Source organism: Sminthopsis crassicaudata, chromosome 2 (genome assembly GCF_048593235.1).
Source record: "Sminthopsis crassicaudata isolate SCR6 chromosome 2, ASM4859323v1, whole genome shotgun sequence".
NCBI classification, from domain to species: domain Eukaryota; kingdom Metazoa; phylum Chordata; class Mammalia; order Dasyuromorphia; family Dasyuridae; genus Sminthopsis; species Sminthopsis crassicaudata.
The window spans coordinates 246,017,835-246,033,476 of NC_133618.1; the positions used below are offsets into that span (position 1 = coordinate 246,017,835).

The 15,642-nt window shown below is 37.9% G+C and overlaps 1 protein-coding gene across 1 annotated transcript in view; it reads left to right on the forward strand.

Annotated features, from left to right (window-relative positions):
- Nucleotides 1-4,892: 4,892 nt before the first annotated feature.
- The window catches only part of PHACTR3 (phosphatase and actin regulator 3), a 290,706-nt gene continuing 279,956 nt past the window's right edge, over nt 4,893-15,642 (forward strand). The window contains exon 1 of the mRNA XM_074288720.1: nt 4,893-5,177. Within this exon, the coding sequence (XP_074144821.1) occupies nt 5,081-5,177 (97 nt within the window). The 5' untranslated portion in view covers nt 4,893-5,080. The remainder of the gene's footprint in view (nt 5,178-15,642) is intronic.

Here is a 15,642-nt window from a genome sequence, read left to right on the forward strand (position 1 = left end):
CCTTATACACACAAACACATACATACACATATATATATATATATATATACATATATAATGATGATTTATATATACCCACACACATAATATGGATGGATGTGTATATATATATATATGTATATATATATGTATATGCACATTTTCTTTCCTTCCCTCCCTCCCTCCCTCTCTCCCTCCCTCCCTTCCTCCCTTCCTTCCTTCCTTCCTCCCTCCCTCCCTCCCTCCCTCTCCTTCCTTCCTTCCTTCCTTCCTTCCTTCCTTCCTTCCTTCCTTCCTTCCTTCCTTCCTTCCTTCCTTCCTTCCTTCCTTCCTTCCTTCCTTCCTTCCTTCCTTCCTTCCTCTTCCTCTACACACTCTCTCTCTCTCTCTCTCTCTCTCTCTCTCTCTCTCTCTCTCTCTCTCTCTCTCTCTCTCTCTCTCTCTCTCTCTCTCTCTCTCTCTCTCTCATATATTTATCTATCATCTCAATTTACATTCTAAGTCCATCAGCTCTCCCTCAAGGGATGATTGTATTGATCAGTACTCTTAAGGGCACTGTGAGGTAGTAAAGTGATGCAATGGTTAGAATGGTGGGTCTTGAGTCAGGACAACCTGAGTTCAAATCCAATTTCAGGTGGTTAGTAGTTGTGTAATATCGGGCAAGTCACTTAACCCTGTCTTTCTCCATTATTTATCTTTCAGGATTCTTATGAGCATCAAATGACATGATATTTATAAAGAATTTGATGTGATACCTTATTCAGAGTAAGCACTATATAAATGTTAGCTCTATTATTATTTTATTATTTTGACTAATTTTCCAGTGTTTTTTTCCACTATGCCACAGATTCAGCTCCAGATTCCTCTTGTATAAACCAGAGTTAATATGTATACTGCCTACTTGATGGAATTGTTGTATAGAAGGATATGGTTAGGAACTGGACTCATGATTTCATTGGAAGAGTGAGCTTTCAAGGTTAGGAAATTCTACCAGGTGAGAACCTTTGAAACTTAAGAGAAAAGCCTGAGACTTTTGAGAGGTTAGATTTGTCTGTGGTCAGAAAGACAGTATGTGTCAAAGGCAGGCTTTATCCCAAGGTCTTCCTGATTCTGAGGCCAGCCTCCATATCTAATCTGATTGTTAAACATTTACCATCACACTGGTGTCTTTTGGATATAGTGGCAGGGCAGGCAGTAAAGTGAGACATGTGGTTAACTTAACAGAGGATTGCAATTGGTGACTCCCTGCTCAATAAGGCCATGTGAGTGGTCCTGTCTACCCTTCAATGAGGATGCTATTGTACTCCATTGGAAAAGGGAGAGACCAGTGGGATCTCAGCAGGACTCAGGCACAACAGAAACCCTCCCATTAAAGTTGACTCTGTCTCAGTACTCTGTGGGTAGGAAGAGATAGGGCATGGGGGGAAGTCACTTTCTTACTTTTTCAGTTCTCTAACAACTTACTCCTCTTTCCCCAATTCTCACCATGTACTATGCTTTCTTTTGACCCAGGTCTCCCTTCTATAACTCACACAAAACACTCCATGTCCTCCTCTGCCATGCATTTTAACTGACTAACTAGGTATGGTATTTCCATGCTTAGAACATTCTCCATCTCCATCTCCTTATGAGCTTGGCTTCCTTCAAGTCCTACCTAAAAATTGGACCTTCTATAATGAATTTTTCTTTATCCCCCTTAACACTTGTGCTTTTACTTTATTAATCTCTCCAACTTATTCTGTCTATATCTTACTTGTACATAGTTATTTGCATATCGTCTCCTTCTTAGACTATTATTAACTGTTTGAGGACAGGGAATTTTTTCCCCCCGTTATTTCTCCAGTGCTGAGCACAGTGACTGGAATCTTGTAGGCAATTAATAAATGCTTGTTGACTGACACACTCTCTAGCAACAAGTCTACCTCAACTTAATTCCTGGTTCTATTATTTATTTTTATCTGAGGAAAATAATTTTGTCCACAGTTGGCCTCAATTTTTGAATTAGTAAAAATGAAGGGGCTATACTAGATGATCTCCAAAGTTCTTACTAGCTCTAAACAGGTGTGGGGAATATTGGGACAGTGGGCAGGTGATTATAAACTCAAAGCTAGATACAACAATATCCTACTGCTTGAGTTCTCTAACTTGATAATTTTGCATGGCTCTTGAATGATGTTATAAATATGTAAATGGCCCTTGGCAGAAGAAAAAAAAAAGGTTTTCTATCCCTGATCTAAAGGGACTTAATGAAATTAATGGCTCCAGTAGGAAGTTGTAAGGAATTCTTAAAGGGAGTAATAGTTGTTCCTCACTGAACAATACAAAATACCAATGAGCAATAAATGTAGCATAAGCTGACAATTAGATGTCAAATTGTGTAATACAGAATGGAAGTGTTATAGAGGTCAGTAATGGAGGAGGTCAGTGAAAGTCCCTTGAGTCTCCTTAAGGAAAACAGCTACTTCTTTAATGATTATTGTAGGAATAGATCCCACATTAATACCATATTATTCTTTATGCAGGACTTAAACTGGACTTTCAGGGAATAGTACGATTTCAAGTAATGGAGAAGGAAAGGATATTCTAACTAGGAGGAATCAGGAATGTGAGAAAAGAGAGAGACAAGAACGGCTTTTGCTTGGGGCAGCGAGGAAACTTAAAAAAAAAATTTCAAGTTGAATTGTATTGAGAGATAGAAGACAGAATTGAAATTCAGCCTGAATTATAGATTTGTGACTGTGGCCCAGTTCATAGACCACTTCACCTGAAATCGGTAAGATCTAGGTTTGACTCTTGTATAAGCCATTTAAGTAATGGAAGTTTGACTCCTGGATAAATCATTTAAGTAATGGAAGTCTCCTCATCTGTAATATGGGATTAACAATGCTGTAAAAATTAGCTCACAGTGTTGTGGTGAGGAGTAAATAAAATACCATATGTAAAATGTTTTGCAAATCTTAAAATACTATAAAAATATTTGCTAGCTATTATTATTTATGTAGGGAATCATTATAGAATTTTGAAAACTTCAGTGACATGATGAAAATACTGTTTAAGGAAGGTTGTTTAGTCATGATCATTCTTAAGCATTGTATGCTATCACTTTAGGGAAATCCTGGTGAAGATATTTTCTCTACCAAGATAGATCAACATGCATTCTGTAATCCATAGATGTAAGGAATTGTCTAGGGGCAGTGAAAGATAAAAGAATTGCTCTTAGTCACATAGTAAGTACCTATCAGAGACTGGACTTGAACCCAGGACTTCCCTACTCAGATTTGTTCTCTATTCTCATCTCTCGCTGGCATCTCACAGTTACAATTCCAATAATTTTGTTCTAGTATATTTCCCATTTCAAATTTTTTGGGATTTTGCTTGTGAATAAAATGACTAATCTCAGCCAATAGTTCTTTCCTCAGAACAAGAGTTTAAGAATTACAGATTCATTCAAACTTCTGTTTCCAGGAACTAATCTTATTTATTACAGATTGTAGCATTATATAATAAAACCTCTTGTGAATTTAATTTTATAATTTTTAATAACTTAAGGCAATATGGGACTTTGGAAAGAATACTGATTTTGGAGTCAAGGACCTGGTTTCAAATCAAGACTCCGCTCCTCCCTACTTTTGTTACCTTTGGCAAGTTCCTGAATTGTTATGTGCTCCAGTTTTCTATTTTGCAAAATTAGGAGATCTGAATAGATGTCAGCTAGCACACCTTCCAGCTCTAAGTGTTGATTGGTATCCATATGCACCATTATTGCAACACATCCATTATGTGGATCACCTGAAAGCAATCATCCAGTCTTTCATAATTTTAATTATTTACAAACTTAGTTTCATTGTATTATACAAAGTGCATAGAGATGAATAATGGCACCAGTTTTAGCGGTCTCTGAGTCTTATCCCTTTCCTGGGAAACATATCTTGTGAAAAGACCTAGCTGGTGCTAAGAGAAAAAAAAAGTGAAGTCAGCAGATGCAAAAACAAATTTCATCGTTTAATTAGGATTATCAGAAATATAGAAAACACTAAATTTGAAAGGGAATCACGATATCATAGCAGTGTCTTTATTTCCATAAGCAAGTTAACTCTTCTGAATAATATACATTTTATTATTCTAATTATTCTTCAATACTTAAAAAAAATCCAAAATTAATCATTGTGAGTATTCTTGCACTTAGAGTTTGAAGCAGATTTAATGAGTTGCAATAGCCTAAAAGATTGATCACTCAGTGGGCAATCTTCTAGTAAGGAGTGACCTTCATTACAATCTAGTTAATACAGAAGTAAGACGTCTCATTTAAGAAGCACCTGTTTTGCCTTTTTTTTTTTTTTTGTAGGAAACCCCAGCTTTTTACAAATCAAAATGATATCATGATAGTCCTGTGTTTGCTCTAGAAATGTTCATGAAGAAGTAGCAGGTAGAGTCCTCTGTGAATAAGGGGGCATGGTGGGGAGGATGGAATACTGGAAGTCACAGTCAATTTATTCTATTTTCCTCCCCGGGAATATTCGAGGGTTCCTGGAAGGTGTACGCACTTGCGTACGCAGGTATACAACTCATCACATCTCTTCTATCTCATTCAATATTTTGGGCGTCTCCCCTAAGGCAAGGTCATTGCATCACCAACACTATGTACCCTCTTGAACGAAAAGGCTGGAAACGGCCCCTGAATGGTGGGCTCGAACCGCAGGATGGACACGGTTTTACACACACACACACACACACACACACACACACACACACACACACACACACACTTACTTTCCTGCAGGGGCCCCAGGACCGGGCGCCGCCCCTCTCCTTCCCTTCCCTACCCCTCCCCTCCCGGTTACAAACCACTTAGGCTCCCCGGTGCCCGGGCTCAACGCAGCCTCTGTGTAACGTGCGCCAGCCGCTGCCCCGGGAAAGCCCGCGCCCCCGGCCCAGCCCAAGCACCGCGGGCCCAGTGGCGCGCGTCCGCAGGGCCCCCTCCCCTTCTCCTGAGCTCGCTTCCTTCCTCCCTGCCCTCCCGCGCTCCCTCTGAGGGCTGAGGGGCCGAAGAACTAAGCGCTCTTCTCTCTCCCGGCACCGGCACGGCTCACTTTCCTTTGCCATGGGAGGACGAGGAGGGGAGGGCTCCCGCTGCACCGGCCCCCTGCGTTCTCTGCTACTGGTGTTCCAGGAGAAAGACCGAAGAGGCAGGCGCCAAGGTAGGGAAGAAGGGGCGTCCCGGGGTGTACGATGATCCTTGAAGGGAGCTATCTGGGGATGAGAGAGGGAAAAGGGCAAACCCTGGCCAGCGCCCCGTCCTTTTCTTTGCTCACTTCGGTCATTTAAAATAGGTCATCTGCTTCTGTAGTTAGAGCTTTGAGCTTTTATTCCCCCAGGGTCATAGCTGGGCACAGTACCAATCCCAGGGGAAGGGGCTAGAGGCATCTACCTGGAGTCAGGCTTTTATGGTGCAGAAACTCCTAATCCAGGGACGCTGCCCGCCAATCCCAGCTGCTAGGAAGAGGAGAAAGGCAGAGAGAACTTGGAGACCTTAGGCTTCTTCCTGGCCTTGCACTCCTCCAGTGAGTTTGTTTGGTGTTTGGAATTGAAGGCACATCCTGTGTCTTGACCTTAGGGAGTCTCTTTCCCGCTTGGTAATACCCTTTCTGCCCCAGAACTAGTGCTTTCCCTTGGGACAGGAAATCTCCTTCCTGCAGTTGGAGAGAATTATCATTTATGTCTCTTTTTTGGCCCTGGGGTGCCCTTGCTATAAGCAGGTGTTATAAATGCTTTCTCCCGAAGTAGAAGAGGAGGTTGCTTCTCAAAGAGGAAGGCTCCATTCCCATGGCTAGTTGTTCAACAGCTTCCAGCATTGTTCCACAACAAATAAATAAATAAATAATGCAAACAACAACAACAACAACAACAACAAACAAGTTTTCTATGGTCTTCCCCCTTCCTAAGAAAGAAGACCTGGACTTGTTGTATGACTAAAGAGCATCATTATCTACTACCCCAGACAACTTCTGGGGCATATACCCTTAAGAAATACTGGTGCTAGAGGAAATACATCAGGGTTAACTTAAAGGAGAGGCTACTGACATTCCAATTTTCTGTTTCTGATGGATTGGAGTGGAAGCAATGGTTTTCCAATCTCATCTCTATCCCTTTACTACTTCTGCTGACCTTGGGCCAGTCATTTAGAAAATCTAGGCCTTAGTTTCCTCATCTACAAAGTGAAAGGCTTTGATTAGATAAACTCTAATATTTTCCCCCAGCTCTAAATCTATTATCCTTTATCCCGTTGTATTTATCAATTATGTGGTCTTAAGCCAGTTACTTTGTTTGATGGAGTGTCAGGTTTTTTCTGCAGTTAAATGGGAGATTTGGATGAAATGATCTAAAATACTCTTACCAGCTGTGACAATCAATGGTTTTGATATAGAGATGGAATCCCCCCAAAATTAGGATTTTAAACCCTAATACAAATGAGGGAGCTATAACTAGAAGTTAAAAAAAACAAACCGAAAATAAATAGTTAGATATAAGATGATTACCCAGGCTTGGATGTCAAATCATAGAAATCTAGAGGGAGTCAAGGGGTATCCCTTTGAAGCATGAAAAAAGTAGTGTAAGATAAATTTAAGGAGAAAGATACAATGAGTAACAAAATACCTTCTGAGATGATATAGTCTGGGAAGATGAATAGGCTCAAGAAGGAATTAGATAAATTCCATAGATTCACAGTCCCCACAAAGGGGAATGAGAGTCAAGATTCATGTCACAGAGACAAAATCTAGGAGTAGAGAGTAGAGATATGGTTCTGGTAGTGTTTCAGTTTTGTTAAATAAAAATGTGGTATCATCATTGTGTGCAGCAATCATAGAGGCATGAACCTTGTGTTTGTCTTTGGGGACTGGTCAGTCAGCCTCCTGACTTGTTTCCGTCTCGGGCATTTTCATTATTTGCTGATGTAGCTATTTGCTCAGTGTATTGTAACATTATCTCAATACTGCATATGGACATTAGATAATTTATATTCTCATTTACACCTGGATATCATTTATCATAAATGTGCCCATGCAGTCCTTTCCCCAGGCTTTTGAAAGATTCAGGTGTTCTTTGGCATGGAGTAATGATGGGATACCAGTACTTCAGGCCTCTCTCCCTTGATGGGTACAGGCTTCAATACTATTGGTCTCCTTGATCCATCCATTTCATAGTCTGAAATGTGTGTGTGTGCACTGAAATATGTATATATATTTAAGAATTGCTACAGGGGCTTCACAGCTTAAATGCTTAACCACAGATTGGTGAACAGTTTATTTAACCTTTGCCTACTTTGTCTATATCTAACTCAGACTTTTTTTGCGGTTCTTCAGGACAGGCATATAGTGGCGGCTTGTACTTCCTCAGAAGACATGCACATACACAGAATTTGTGCAGCTTGGTTTTTTTAAATTATTTTTATTGAAATCATTTGTTTCTATGTAACTTTAATTTCCAATTATACTTTATCTCTTATCTTTCTGCTCTCTTGTAACATATAAAAAACAATTTGTCAAACTAATACAATATAGTTAATGCTTTACAATACTCCTTCAAAATGAAGTATATTTTCTCAATTCTTCAGAACTTAGCCTGGTCATTTTAATTATCTATTATCTAACACTCATTTGTGCCCCACCCAACACCTTGTTCTTTTTTTTTTTTTTTTACATATTGTAGTCATGTATATTTTCCCAGTTCTGATTTCTTTCCTTTGAATCAGTTCATTTAAGTCCTTGAATTCTCTGCTAGTCTATTTTTGCTTAACTCTTGTATGGAGTAGTTTGCTGAAGATTTGTTTGCTTGGAACATGGACCATGGAGTAGGAGTATTCCATACCTAAGCTGAAGTGATAGAAGATACTTAAAAAGTCAAATGTGCTCTAAGGCGATGGGGATCTCCATTTGTTTTTTCACATTTTTAAGTAGAGAAGAATCAACCCTACTTTGGATAAATTTTCTCCAACTTGATTTTTTTGAGGGAGAAGAACTAATTGATAATATTATAACATTTGTCAGATGTTGATTAAAAGCAGTGGTTGTAGGGATAGAAAAAAAGGCCAAGTTTTAAACCTCCTTTGTTAGATTATCATTCAATTTATAGTTAGTATTGGTCATCTTTTAGTGATGACTTTTCAGATTTTTTTGATATAAGAACTCAGATTGACTTGGCTAAAAATGTCTCATTTTCTTGAAACCTTAATGAAACCCAGATGAACTTAAGGGAATCCGTCATTTCTGAGAACACTATCTGATTGTAAAACTGTCATATGACCTCAAAACACTGTTTGCCTTCCTTAGTAACAACATCCTCTGTAGTTTACTGAAACACTTAGATCCATCATCACATCTGATCTTCTCAACAAGTCCATTGGGCAATCAAGATATTAGTTGTTATTCCTACTTATAAAATCATGACAATATTTATATAAAACTTTAAAGTTTACAAAATACTTTATACATACATAGAACACATGTATATATGTATAAAATCTCATTTGAACCTCATAAATAACTCTTAAAGATAAGTGCTATTATTTTATAGTTGAGGAAACTGAGTGACTTCCCCATCTAAGTAAATGTCTGAAGCAGGATTTTAACTTGGATTTAACTTCTTAACTCCAAGTATAAGGCTCTATCTACCATTCCACCTAATTGCATGGGTAAAAATGGGTAAAATGAATTCACAAAGATATAAAATGGCTTGCTCAAAGATTTGTAGTTAGTAAAATCTTTTCTTGCCTCTGTCCAATGTTTTCTGCCATATCAGATTATTTTATACAAAGAATATTCTGGCTGGTAAATGATAAAATTAGGAAAGGTGTATATCTTGTTGACGGGAAGACACAAGCAAAATTTTAAAGCATGTAAAGTTTGTCTTGGGAATTTCCCCTCCAGGAGTTCCTTTTTTCCTGTTGCTCTTTTAAAGACAGAGATCTGTCAATCTGCTCTCTGGTTTTCCAGGGTCACTTCATCCACTGTAGTGTTACCATTCCTTAATTCACTACACCTCCTTCCTTCTCTCCTTCTCTCCTTCCTTCCTTCCCTCCCTCCCTCCCTCCCTCCTTCTCTCCTTCCTTTCTTCCCTCTTGCTGAGGCAATTGGGATTAAGTGACTTTCCCAAGGTCACACAGCTAGGAAGTGTTGAGTCTCTGAGGGCAAATTAGAAGTCAGGTCCTCCTGACTTCAGGGCTGGTACTCTATCCACTGTGTCACCTAGTTGCCCCTTCACTTCACTTCTTAAAGGCCTCTGGAAAATGAGGGAGTTGGACTCAGTTCTTCTAAGGTCCTTTCATCTTCAAAATAGTATATTCCTATGTGTCCTCTGCTGCATACCTTTCTTCTTTCCTTCTCTTCTTTCAAACCTCTGTCATATATATTTTTATTTTCTAGTAGGTACCCAGAAATAGCTATAGGGGACACAAACATGAAAGGAAGAGATGCTTTCCTTTTCCTCTTTTCTATTTCTCTATTCCTATTTTCTATTCTTCTATCACTGGCTGGTGAACTATTGGGGATCAGATTTGCTAACCAATTTTAGTGAGTTGTTAGTAATGTGGGTCTATTTCTGTGAAATTTTCAGTGAAACAAGTTATAGGTAGGGGATGCCAGAAACAATCTTTACGGGCTTCCTCCCCACCTTTTCCCCAAAAGATAAAAGCCCTCAGATAAATGATGTGAGAATGCCTAATGTCTGCTGCTACTGTTCAAAAAATGCTGAATCCCAGGTTGTTTCTTAGTGTCTTTCTGACCATCTCATAAATAGGTAGAAAGGGAAAGAACAGCCATTTAGGGACCAGATATCCCTAAACTGGGCAACATCTTTAATAATGCTGATGTTGGGCAGTTATGTGTGACATTCCCCCAGGCCCTACTTTCTACTGATGAGAGGTTTGGAAGAAAACCCTTTGCTCTATAAATGTGTTATTATTAAATAAATCTGTTGGGGGTCAGTAAATCACTGAAACTCTGGGGCTATTTTATACTGCAGCAGAGTATGGGAGGACTCAGGTGGTGTAGGGAGGAAATGCTGCATATGAATTCAGAAGAAATGTGATTGACAAATACAATTATTTATTACATATGTGGTCTCAGGCAAGGCACTTAATCTCATTAAAATCCAGGTACCTCATAGTCAAAATAAAGATTACTTGGATTTTAAGGTTTCTTCTATCTCTTAATCCTAGGGGCCTGATGGTGTTATATGGTACCTGAGCCAAGTAACCACAACACTTCATGGATCCAAGATGTCTTATTACCTGTAACCCATCCACTAATTTAGATTGTAGTCCTAATGCACTTATGTACGTGGTCTTAGTGAATTGAAATGACTTGTGGATAAATCCTTTGGATTACTCAGTGATGATCTTCTATAAAGTTAGCCATGTTGACTCTCCAGTGATAGCCACATATACCATCATGAAGGCCATGGTCAAAGCTTTGTCTTTCAAGTTTGTTGAGATCTACCAAAGCTTGTGCTTCACAAGCCCAGCTTTGGAAGACTTCAAGTCATTTGTTCTCTACAGTGTGGAATCAGAGGACCTTTTTGGTAGGAGGAAGGCTTGGAAGTCATATAATCCAAGGGAGGAAAATGAAGTGAAATGACTTGCCACATGAATAGTAAGCAACTGAACCTGGTTTTGATTGATGCTAAGTCTGACTCTGAATCCAGGGTTCTTTGTACCATGGCAGAGAAGGTTCTACCTCAATCAGGTTAGTCTGACTCTGAATCCAGGGTTCTTTGTACTATGACAGAGAAAGTTCTACCTCAGTTAGGTTAGTCTGAGAGCTCCAGGTCTTCCTTCTGACATCCCTGTTGTCTATGTATTGCTATTCAGTACTGAGCTCTTCAAAAGCTTAGGTTAATCTTCAACCCTTTCCTTCCCCTTTTTTCCTCATGACCAACCATTTTTTGTCTTGTCAATTCCACCTACTATAGCACTCCAATGTATCCTATCTATTGGCCTCTTCTCTATTCCATTTGTCATCACCTTAGAACAGGCCTTTTTTGCCATCAAGCTATAACTATTACAACATTCTTAAGTAACACTTATTTTTTAAAGCAGGAAACATGGCCCCTAGTTCAGAACAGCAATACTGTGACTTTCCAGTAGCAGCATAGCAGTGTGGTAAGGGAAGATATTTTGGGACAATAATTCAAACAATAGTTCATTTCCATGGCACTTTAAAAGTTACTCACTATCTCTACAATAGCCCTGAATGATAGGTATTAAATAGATTATTACTACTATTTTAAAAGCTGGTCAGAGGTTTAATGTCTTGTCTAGGTTGATAGTGATAAATGGGATTTGAACCCAGATCCTCTAATCCTAGAGCTCATGCTCTTTCTGCTATTCAGGTTGATTCTGGCTTGAATGATGGTATTCATTGTATCCCAGATCACTCTTTTCTCACACTACTTAGCTCCCATACATAAATATTGGGCAGGCTTATATTATGCTTGTTCCTAACAATAGCCACTTGCAAATGGCAGTCTCCAGCAAAGGGAGTATTCTCTCCTCTGAGTCTACCTACATATGTTAAACTAATAACTTCATTTTAATAAGCCTGGAGGATTTTGCTTTCCCTAGTCTCTCCTCTATTTGAGCTTTAATTAATAGACAACCTGTTGCATTTGAGATTTCTAGCAAAATTGGGTGGGAATTTTTACTATAAAACTGGGGGAAAAACAAACTCCAACACCTCTTCATTCCTTAGTCTCCCCTCAATCATAAGTTATAACTACCTTGAAGCATTTGTATGACTGATCCGGCTTAGACAGTCTTTGAAACTGATTGTTACATTTTCAGTGGGCCATTTATACTTTGGAAATCGGCAAATGTTACAAATCAGGGCTGGAATTAGTGTTTTCTTAATTGTTTAGCATTAAGAAAATAATAAAAATGTTAATAATATAAGATAAACTTAAAGTGTCATGAGTGTATGCCCTCTTCTCCCTGAGAGCTGGTTGTTACACATTTACCAGGATACCTTTGAATATCTTCAATTGCCCCAGTTTTTTGAGAGGAAGGTAGTGACAGAGATGCTGAAAAGCCTTGTAAGAATTCAGTTGTTTTCTAGAGGTACTATTCCATTGTTTCTAGAGTGGCAGCATATATTTGGATTCCTCAGAAAGCTTCCTGGGACCTTTTTCTTGTCTTGAATTTGTAATGAAGAGGGAGGATTAAGATATTTTTGCGTTTCCATATTATTTCAGTGTCCCTTGTCACTGGTTTATTGAGCTAACAATCATCAATTTGTCAGTTATTATGACAGTAATTAATAATTTCCATTCCTGGCTGACTGACCATATGATGTTCAATTCTTTGGGGACTCTGTTAGCATGAAATATCCCCATACAGCTCTGAATTGTGTTATTGAAGATCTGTGATTGTGATGTTCTCTAATGTGGGTGTTCTCTAGGGATCTGTCCTTGACTCTCTTCTACTCTTTCCCTCTACCCTCTCTCATATGAATTCCAATCTCTCATACTGACTTACTTTACTTACTCATCTCTCTAATCTATATCTCAGGTCTCGATCTGTTTTCTGAACCCCAGGCCGACATCTCCAAGCATCTTCAGGACATTTCCACCAGAATAATCAACCTTTTGGCACTATACTGAGCATGTCTCAAGTTGAATGTGCACTCTTTTTCTGCTCCTTTTGCTGATTTCATAGCTTCTATTGGTGGCACTATAATTCACTCTCTCTCTCTCTCATGTTCAACATCTTCGGAATGATCTTTGTCTCTTCCCTTTCCCTCATCCCCTATATCCAATTAGTCAAATATCATCAATCCTGCCTTTCCTGAATCCCTTCCCTTCTGTTTATTTCCACTGACATCATACATATTCCCACAAACTTGTTCTCTTGCTTTCTTACATATTTTCCTGCCTCTGCTTCAATTTCACCAATCTTCCACATCCATATCTTTGCTTTTGCTATTTCTTACGGTCTTTTCTATTCTTTGTCTGTGAAATTGCTGCTCATTCTTTAAAATTCAATTCAAATGTTACCTTCTTTGGGAAACCCTTCTAATCCTAAAGATTCCTTTAAGCTCCCCTTCCTTGGAGTCAGTAATAGTATCTATTTTTATAGCAAATGTTTGTTTGTAATAATGTATATTATAGTTGTCAATTTTTATCTTAACTTGCTAGACTGGAACTTCCAAGAGGGTTCTGTACACAGTAAGTCCAGCTTAAATGTTTGCTGGTGAATGAAATGTTAGAACGATTGAGAGACAATGTGACAAGAGCTCTGGCTCTGTAGTCAGAGGGTTTGGGTTCACATCCCATCCCTTGCACTGACACACTCTGTGACTTTGGGAAAGACCTTTGGCTTGTTTGGATCTCATTTTTGTCATAAGTAAGATGTGGGAGTCAGATTAAATAGCTTCTTAAGTTCCTTCCTACTCTAGATATGTGTTTCCTTGACATTTGGTAGTCTGTTACCATTCGGGGTGTCTTTGAATCTTAGGGTAATCTTTTAGCTAGGGGATAGGTTTCCTTATCCTAAAGGTAAGATGCCTTATTTATCTTTGTGTATTCTCAGCACCAAATACAATGCTCTATGTTTAATAAATGTGTATTGAATGCTATGAAGAATTTTAAAAAATATTTATTGTTGCTTGGGAAGTCAGTTGACTTCAAATATATTTTAATGGCAATGGAAGTTGGAACTTTGATATTTTATTTTTCATGAAATAAAACCCAGGAATGAGTATTCTCAGTTTTAGAGGGTCTGAGCAGGCAGAATAAGGGTAAAAAGATTCTTTTGGTAATACTAAAGAATAGTCTGATCCTGGAAAATTTAGATCACTCCATGAGCCTCAGTTTTCCCATCTCTAAAATGAACATAATAGTGCTTGCATAACCTACACCATAGGGGTACTATAAGAATTTTTTTTTACAAACTATAAATCTGTGAATTATTATTAACTCTTTTCTGTGATCCAACACTGACCCTTTGCTGTGGCCAACATATTCTTTTCTTTCAGGAAGATATATTTTGTCTAACATGACGTTTCAGGCTTTCTCCCTAAAGGAGTCACAGTCAGCAAAGATAACTTCTTAAGAGCCAAGATAACTTCTAAATCCAATAATAATGGCTTTGCTATTGCAGAAAGAAAGTACATAGGCTTTTTTGTGTTCCTTAGGTTTAGAGGATAGTTATTTTGTTTGAATGGTCTTTGGCTCTGATCTCCATTTATAGATTTGGCTGTTGTTCTGAACCTCGAATTTTATGGGTGGAAAAGCGGAGGGAGCTCCTGCTCTTGAAATGCTCTCTTTCAATGTAGATTTGTACATGATTTACAATTTGCACAGTTTAGTGTTGATTAAGAAATTGAGAGACATATTGGTGGAACAAATTAGAGATCAAGTATTCAATACACACAAAGACCCCAGATACAGAAATATGGTCTCTGTATTTGACAAAAACTACTGGGAAAATTCAATAGCAATATGTAAACTAATACTAAATGAAGTATAAAAATGAACATTTTAAAGGATTTTTATAAATTAATGAAAAATGAAACCAGGAGAACACGTCTTACATGGGCCCACATTGTAAAAACAAACAACTTTGAAAGCTCTAAGAGCTATGATCAATACAATGGTAATTCATTATTCCAGAGGAAGATGAAATGTTCCATTCATTAGAGAGATGATGTATTTACAATGCAAAATGAAACATATTTTTGTATAGAATCATCAAAGGAATTTGTTTTGCTTGATTATGCATATTTGATACAAGAAATGTGCTTTTCTCTTTTCTTTTTCAACAGGGTGAGAAATAGCAAGGAGAGAAAATGGATTCTTGTTCACTTTTTAAAAATAGAAAGGTGGGGAGGGGATACAAATGTGAAATGTTATCTAAATTTTCAGACAAGGACATTGTATCAGTTTTGCTTGATTGTTTTATTTTGTTGTAAGACATAATATTACTCTCTTTAAGTAGGAATAATCTGTGGATATATATAATATAAAAACAAAGCACATCAATAAAAGTAAAACTGATCTCTCTACCATGAAAAAAAAAGTTGCTTTTGAGAATAAGCAACTGTAATTAACTGATAAAGGGGCAGATTAGTTATTTTTAGTCATGCATTATGTGATCAAAAATTTTGTGAGTATGTAGGATATTTGAATTTAATTACATAATAAGCAGTTTCTTTAAAAATCCAAGCTTACAACTGGTGGCAGTGAGTTATATATTAGTCATTGCTGGCAAGGTAGTTAAGCCTACTGACATATATTAGTTCTTGTATGTTGGATAACTAGGGGAAATTTTTTTTCTTACAAATTTAATTTTGAACACAGTTGGCTCATTGAGTGTTGAACACATGGAGCTTAACGTATAACTTGAATGTTATGTTAGTAGAGGCAACTAGGTGGTGCAATAGATAGAGTGCTAGCTTGGAATCAGGATGATCTGAGTTCAAATCCAAACCCAGTCATTTACTAGTTGTATTACCCTAGGCAAATCACTTAATTTCTATAAAGTTTGATGTCCTCATCTGTAAAATGGGGATAATAATAGCACCTTCTTCCCAGCATTGTTGGGATGATAAAATGAGTTGATATTTTAAAGTATCTTGAAAACTTTAATTTAATTACAATACTGTCTAAATGCTA